Source organism: Opisthorchis viverrini (genome assembly GCF_000715545.1).
Source record: "Opisthorchis viverrini unplaced genomic scaffold opera_v5_119, whole genome shotgun sequence".
In the NCBI taxonomy this organism is placed as follows: domain Eukaryota; kingdom Metazoa; phylum Platyhelminthes; class Trematoda; order Opisthorchiida; family Opisthorchiidae; genus Opisthorchis; species Opisthorchis viverrini.
Genome location: NW_008751775.1, coordinates 654,162 through 662,139, shown reverse-complemented (window position 1 = coordinate 662,139; position 7,978 = coordinate 654,162). Strand labels below are relative to the sequence as shown.

The following is a 7,978-nucleotide window of genomic DNA, read 5'->3' as shown; positions in this document are numbered from 1 at the left end:
ATGTCAAGCATACTGAGGTGCCTGCACCTCCAAATCCGACCTCTGCCTCTCGACTTCCCCTGTCTAGGCTTGGGCAACCTGACAGTATCCTCGTGCTTCCTTCGGGTGACATGGCAGCTAGGCACCGAAAGAGCGCTACAGCTGAACGATTATTTATCATTATAGTTCACATATGATGTCGTCCTGATTAAAAGGATCGTTCAAGGTATCGGTTCTATAAAGATCCGTATGCATCCAATGCGAACCCATTGGTTCCGCACACCCAGCAGTTTTCTAACGCATGTTTAACCGTACAATCCAGATAAACCGGAACTTTTGGTAAACCACTTTTCCTGAAGTGTGTATATGAATCTTTCTTCGAGTGCACAAGACATTAAAAGTCAAATAAAAACTAAATATACTTTATCCAGCCAGTAGGAGTGAAATTCTGGTTTCGAGATTTGCTGAATACGTTTAAGCAAGCTGTCTCGATAAACACTCCCAGATGTAAGTAGAGATGAGTTCACAGGAGAGGTTTTTCCTCGCTGGGATTCTGTCTAACCATAGCCGACAAGGACTACTGGAGCGCAGTATGCTGCCAGAGTTTCGTTCACCGATGATTCGGTCTCATCAGGTAGGCGCACTCCCCGAGTTCCCATCAACCTTATGTTATACTTGAAACCGAATTGGAAGGCAAGCAAGGGCTGGGATACTGCCAGATTGCCCAAGCCTAGACAGCGGGGGTTGATTGGCAGAGGTCAAATTCGGACCACAGACCTTCCGGTCAGTAAGTTCGCGCTCTAACGACTGAGCCACCTCGCCATAGCGCCCACAAGCAGTGGGCGCGGAAGTTATGAGTAAGAAACGGTTTTATGCGGGTGCTCCAGACAGCCACGAACCCCATGACCAGTCAAACCAGCCTTGTGGAAAAGGCGGTAGTTCCGGCAGGTGGGTCGTTTTAAAGTTCTCCGCAAACGAACAGCCTCTCTGAGTGAGCCCACTTTGTCCGCTTTCATTATCGCCGCGTACCTTAAAACGCAACTATTGTGAAGTGATTGATTGCATTCATGAAATTTACGTTTCTGCCTACATTGGCAGGCACACAATTCCACGAGTATAATCACAATGGGCAACACGCATTTTACAAACAAACACGATTGAACACTTTGGTGAAACTAAAGCTCAAAGATACCGTTTAAGTTAAACTACCCACTATTCCATATTTTTCGCTGACGCACTTTCTAGTCACGAACTTTTTAAAATTTACATCAGCGTGTGCAGGTATCCACGAAGGGTGTCAGAAGTTATGCTTTTTTTTATTCCAAACTTCACTGTGGCCCAGATGCCGTCGCTAACGTTCTTTGGGTAGTTTTCACCCGACTGTAAGTATATTACCACCAAATCAAGACGTTATTCATTCTCCGATGAATTGCTCATTCACACAGAAGTTACTCCGTGGAAACATCATCAAACTGACTGCATCTTCCCATAGATAACAAATCCTGATAACAGTGAATGAAGAATACAGAAATAGAATGATTATGGGCTACATTCGGACTATTAATAGTCACACATGTGGTCAAGTTAGTTGAAAAGGCAGTCTTTGAGTTACGCGACACTTACTATCAAATATCTGGCAAGGAACATAAATCACCACATAAACTTCTGAGGCGATCGTAAACTTGTGCGAATTAGGTTGAATCCCGTTTGACGTAACCAACGAACTCGCCTAACTGCTGCGTACTACCACCGATACCACAAACCGATCATCATCTCCACCATCATTATTGACGGCATGAGATCAGTGCTCAACACTGATGCTTCGCTGTCGTAACAGATTCTGAGATGCCTGAAGATACCGTCGCCAGATGACGCGCAGTTGTATCTTGCAAAACCAATGCGGGGCGAACGGAGTCATCAATCCTAAGCCCTAGGCTCACAATAAGAGAGTTAATAATGGGGTGGGGAGACGCTGAAGAAAAAACTGTGAAAGAGAACGAAGGGGGCGTGAGCGGTAGCCTGTTTTTGCTTGACCGCCCTGACGTAAGCAGCAAGTAATGCGAACTGGTTGACGGCACGACGCGACGGCGGATGGGGCATGAGTTTATTCATATATGTGCGATCCATGGTTGTACATCGGCTGAGATACTGCCAGGGCACACAAGCCTAGACAGGACGATTAAGATCCTCAACCAAATCGTTTGACTCAAAAGCCTAACCGAAAGGCAGCAGTGTTGGGCTGGAAATGCAAATACATTCCCATTTTTACGCAACATGTCGCCTAACATGTTCCAACCCCAACCTAGAGGACCGGGAGACTGTGTTCGTCAGACCTATAACCATTGACCAACTTGGTATGAGAGACTCTGAGCGTGTCACGCGTACATTCCCCAGTATAGCTCAAAGAGTCGCCGAGGTGCACAAACTGTCACAATACGGTACGATCCAGTCTCTTCGTGACGGATCATAAACCGATAAAGACTATCTGAGACGGTTGTCTACTGTGGCGTCACCACTCACCGGAACAATCTGGCCGAGGACGACGCTAACATTTACGGGTTTACGGAAACATGAGGGAGAAAAGCTGATGAGATTACCCAGCGACGCCAACCTGAGAGAGCTTGGGTTAGTTTGAAGGCAGTATGTAACATTCTAGGAAGTCTCATCCCAATTCCCATAATTTTACGAGGCACACAGAAAAGTGTGTAGTGAGAATGAATGTTCCCTCTACGGGTTTTCTAAGTCCCAAGTAACCGTGGTTTTTTTAATCTCAGATCACTGGGATGTCGGCGGCTAGATGGCTTATTGGTTAGAACACTCTCCACTTCCCTGTCCAGGCTTAGGTAACCTGGCAGGACCCCAGCCCTCGCGCTTCCTTCGGGAGGCATGGCAGTTAGGCCCAAAAAAGGTGCTAAAGCCGGATGATTTTTTTCACTTGGATGTCTCTGAGGCGACATTCCCATGAACAAATGTCGATAACCCTTAAAGAATCAGTTTTTCAAACTGTGAGGTACCCCTCATCCAAAAAGCTCTTATTAAGGGGTTTGTTGCAATTCCCCTAATGTCAGGGTAACCTAAAATGCTGAATTCACAGATCATCAGTGAAAGCAGAGTTGAAATTGAAGTAAGAAAGTACCTTATTTTGCAAAACCAGGGCCTGTCTTAACCGCTCAAGATCATCCCTATCGCCACTCTGAGACGAAGGGATTACATGTGTCGATCGGGCATACATATCAGATAGACGAGGTTGGATGGAGGATTTGTCCACGTTAGAAGTCGGTCTGACATTGGACACTGAAATACTGCGTTGTGTCCGAAGCATGTCTTCAGTATGGAGTAAAAGATCCATGTCAATGGCAACATCATCCGTTTGGACGAATGCATCAGCCGTGGAGTTGGACCGCAACTTATAACACTCGGAAGAAGCTGGAGAAACCGAAGACTCCGGCCACAAAGAAGTGGTCGGTATAACAGCAGCCATGGGTTTGTTGGAGCGTTTTGTACCAGGTGCATGATACTGCTGTAGTTCTTGAGGTAATTCCCGAACAATGATACCAGGAGGACAAGCAAGACGAGTCGTACCTAACCACGACGAGCCGATGGTGTGTACATTACCAGACGACTTGTGTTCATTCAACTGCAACTTTTCATGCGGCAGTCGTCGAGTTCCGGAGGGCAGTGGTGGGATAGTATGACCCGGAAGGATAGTGGTTGCAGCCTTGTACGGTTCAAATGGTGGTGTTGTCGGATTCTCTGCCACGTACATGTTAGGAGTAGCTGAAATATAAAGTTCAGTTGACAAAAAATGGATGGAAAAAAGATTGCAAAATTGTTGTGGGGAATGATCAGGCAAAGTTGACCTGGGCAATGCAGGTCACAGTAAAATATCAAATATCACTAGACAACAATCAGCATACTGAACTTGTGGTTTCTGCTTGATGGAAGACGAAAAACTCGTTAAACCAGATCTCAGCTGTGATGTACTTTCGGGGCATAGCTGCCATTCAACCAGTATACTCAGTTTACTAACGTTACGATCACCATCTCCAGTTTGCAGATGAGCTGCTCCTACCGACGCCTCATATTGTGGTATCTCGCGCGTGCTGATCTGAAAAGAAGTTGACGCGGATGTTGATTCACACTTTATTATACCGACACTCGCATTGAAAGTGATACAGACCCAGCCTATCGACATCAGCTCTGATTGCACTGAGCAATTATCCAACCCGTTCATCAAGTCGGAGCAGCGAGTTAGAACATGGGAGCACTTGCTGCATGAAATATATGAATGCTTTCCTTAGGACGCGTCCTAATTACCAAAGTTGGAGACGCTGAATTACTGTTCTCAGCTTCGTTTGCGTACGGCTTCAGTAGAGGGAACCACGCCACAAGGCGAGCCTTCTCCAAAGACGCCAGTGACTGAAAACCTCTAACCTCTAAGGATTTTTAAAGCCCAAGGATAGAATCTCGTGATTATAGAGAACTAGGTGAAAGTAAGGTCAGTACACTGATTTCACACAGGCCCCATGATACATTATTTACACACGAGTCTTGCATAAGAAACCCTGATCGGTAGAAAGCATGAGTCAACTGGATACCTAAGAAATCAATGACTGTTTGACCAGCACCCCTCTCTTTGACGTTGGCTCGGAAATAGGGTCTGCGCATGACAGGAATAGTTTCGTCACCTTTTTCTGGGGCGGACATCGGAGTTATCTCAAAATTTCCTGCTCATATTTCGCAGCCTTATGAAATAGCCAGTGGTTGGTGCTGTACAAGCCTTGCAGATTTTTGGTTTGATACCACCTTCATTGAGATCTATCATTTCGGGCCCGAAATGATCCTAGATGTTTCTTTTCTGTGAAGTGCTTTGCAGAAGTTATTTTAAGGCGGCTAAAATATGATTGGTATAGTTTCTGACTGCACAGCTAGGCTTTCAGTTCAGAGAAACATGCAGACATGCTCTGCAGTTAAGTATCCACATCGGTATTTCGTTGACCTATGATAGTAGGACTGCCGTAGACTAGCTGAGCCGCGAAGAGTAGATGGGGTGATGTCCCAAAGTCACCACGGAGACACGTGTTTCCACAAGCGGTTGGGTCCACATTTCTTAGCAACAGCTCGGAGTTGAAAGGTTTCAGAGGCCAAAACGTTCGGGTGTCGTGACATGATGGGTCGCCACATAAGACTGAATGGCAGTCTTCATTTCGTCTCCTGGAGTTTCAACCAGTTCATCTTCGTCCATGGTCGCTGTCGACTGCGCAGTCACGAACGCTGAAACACCTTGTTGGGTTTCCGGTTGTTTCAAGAGGGCAACCTTGAATCAGGAGCTCGGGATATCTTAGTGGTTAAGCCACGAACTTACTGACCGAAAGGTCTGTCGTTCGTGGTTCGAATTCGACCTCTGCATCACTGTTGCTCCTGTCTAGGCTTGGGCAGTGTCAGTATCTCGGCTCTCGTGCTACCGTTGGGTGGCACGATAGCTAGGCTCCGAAAAAGGCCCACAGCTGAAACATAACTACTTTGGATCAGGGTAACGGGGGCAGTTTCCGGCGGAAAACTGGACGGGCGGCAACAAGAGCGTGAGCCGAACGAAAGGACTTCTGTTTTCTACTCTGTAAAACCGGTACTCTCCCATAAGTGAAGTCTACCTTAACCAGACTGGAATAGAGTGAAGTTGACCTGCTATGGGAACACGTGAGTAGAGCATTAGTGGACGTCCCTGTGGAGGGGGCTGGAAACTAGTGTTGACATTAGACTCACTCACAAGTGACGATCATGACGCAGCCGCGTGGCAGTTTTTAGGAGTGTGTTGATGACATGACTCAGTAGGATCAACGCGCAGCCGTGAGGATTGCCTTGGAAGGTACTTAGCTGGCATCTTGAAGCTATTTGTAGAAATGGCTCCTAAATATGGAGTCCGTAGACAACCTTCTGATACTTTATTATGATCGGGCTGGATGTCTTAAGGAACAAAAATACGATTCGTTTCACTCTGTCGTGATTCCCTCAAAAGGCCTGCTGCCATGTAGCCCCAGCCAAAGTTCGGCCTAATGACTTCGCGTGAGGATGTGATAGAATAGGCGACGGTTAGATAGACATGGACGAGCCCACACAGCTGAGAAGACATGAACATTATGTGAGGCTTCGTTCACTACACCACAAATGTAGCCGCAAACGAAATAGCGGCCATTTTCTAGTTAGAATGCACGCTTTGACACTGCATATCAACCCGAATGAATGCAACCATTTGCGTATTATCCACGAAAATTTGTCAAAAAGGGTCTCTAGTTGGGATGCACTAGTGTGACAAGGATCTCGGAGTGATGACCCCGGATATGCTCAAGACATTAGCCCACACGGATTGAGCTCGTGCTGGGGCGAGAGGAATACTTGGGACTATTCGTAGTCGATCAAGTGGCTGTTCACCTGTTCTCCGAAATTGGCGATTCACCAACAAACATTTCATTCCCACTCTCGGAGACGCCATTAGTACGCACCCAAAGGTCTTCCGTCTGTCTAGGTGCTGCAGGATGACGGCCTCATACAAAATGTAGACGAACATCCTAACGGAGACCGAAGTCCATCTGTGCCCAGACACCGAATTTTAGTGTGGGGAAGAAGCTTAGGTGGATCAACTTCGCACCCGAGTGCGGAACCCATGGTGAAAGTTCCGCACCACTGGCGACCTTTTAATCCGAAATGGATGCAAAAAGGGAGGTATACAGGGAAGTGCGCAGGGGTGTAACAGTCACTGACTGTTTTCATTACCCAACAGATGAGTGTGTTCACGATGCCTTGTGTCGAACTTCTGAGGCTAAGTGAAAACCAGCATTTTCTTGAGCTAAGTACTCAGTCTGAATACTCAAGCTACCGTTGCCGTCAAAACGACCAACAGAGGTGCACAATGTTTGTTAACGCGCAAAACTGAGGCGAGAGCACCTGTACAGCGCGTCGTATACATAATGTAACCCACAACGAAATGAAAATCCTGACGCTTTCTGGGTGCGCCTTGGCAGCCGGCATTCGGCCAATGCTGGCCATGATTGGCTGTTGGGCCCAGACTTCCGACCAATCGGAGCTCGGCTTGTTGCCGGACCGGCGAGCGATCCGAAATTTCGACCAGTCTTCTACAGAATGTGCTTCCCGGTTGTAGCAGCGCCCAACTGCGAGCGGTATAGCGGTATCCATGTTGAATTCTGCCTAGCCACTATACTTTGAAATTGGTTGATGTGGCTTCGAACCCGAGGACTCACTTTCATGGCCTAACTTTCTACCGGATCCTGTTTGTCCAGCTACGCGCCGCAAAGTAGCGTGGGACGTCAGAATGTCAGCGGTATTCGACGTTCGAGAGGATGCAGTAACGGCACACGTTTGTTCCAAAATGTGCAGATATAGACATTGGTATTACTGAATCCACACGGCACACATTCGCACAGGTCGGGTGACACAGAAGAGAAAATCGGAGCGTGGCAACAACACACATGTATTCAACCTGAACAGAAAGCGGAAGTCGTGGGTACAATGATGGGTCAAGATCAATAAGGGGGCTGTACAAGCAGGATACTCTTTCCTGTCGGGAGCTCGTGGTGTCTCGTCCGTGGTACCTGCAATAGGGAGAGAGAGAGGGAGCGGTGCACGTCAGCTCATATGGTTAACGTGCAAGTAGATACAGTCGAGGTTCAACTGCTTTACAGTAGTGCGTGCTGAAGCTGAGCCTCGGAAAAAGCAGCTGATCGACCTTCTGGAATTGTGCGGATATCAAAAGTGTCCACAGCTATCTCCTCACCCTCGGAGGAAGCAGAGGCAGTGTTGAAATGCTTACCCACAAACTGCCTCAGCCTTTTCAACAAACTCGGCGATGTTTAACAGTCAGCTTGCCTTGAAAAACCGTCCATAATCGCACTCACAGAGACCTGGCTCACACCAGATGCCCCTGACGCGGAGATCTCGATAGACGGTTACCCTATTTTTCGAGCTGACTCAAAACGAGGGAGGG

The 7,978-nt window shown here is 47.4% G+C and overlaps 1 protein-coding gene across 1 annotated transcript in view; it reads right to left on the bottom strand.

The window, feature by feature from the left end:
• The window catches only part of T265_05985 (hypothetical protein), a gene marked incomplete at both ends in the record, with an annotated part of 23,419 nt that overhangs the window by 12,248 nt on the left and 3,193 nt on the right, over nucleotides 1–7,978 (bottom strand). The window contains one exon of the mRNA XM_009171137.1: nucleotides 3,116–3,756. Coding sequence (XP_009169401.1) covers nucleotides 3,116–3,756 — 641 coding nt within the window. The remainder of the gene's footprint in view (nucleotides 1–3,115; nucleotides 3,757–7,978) is intronic.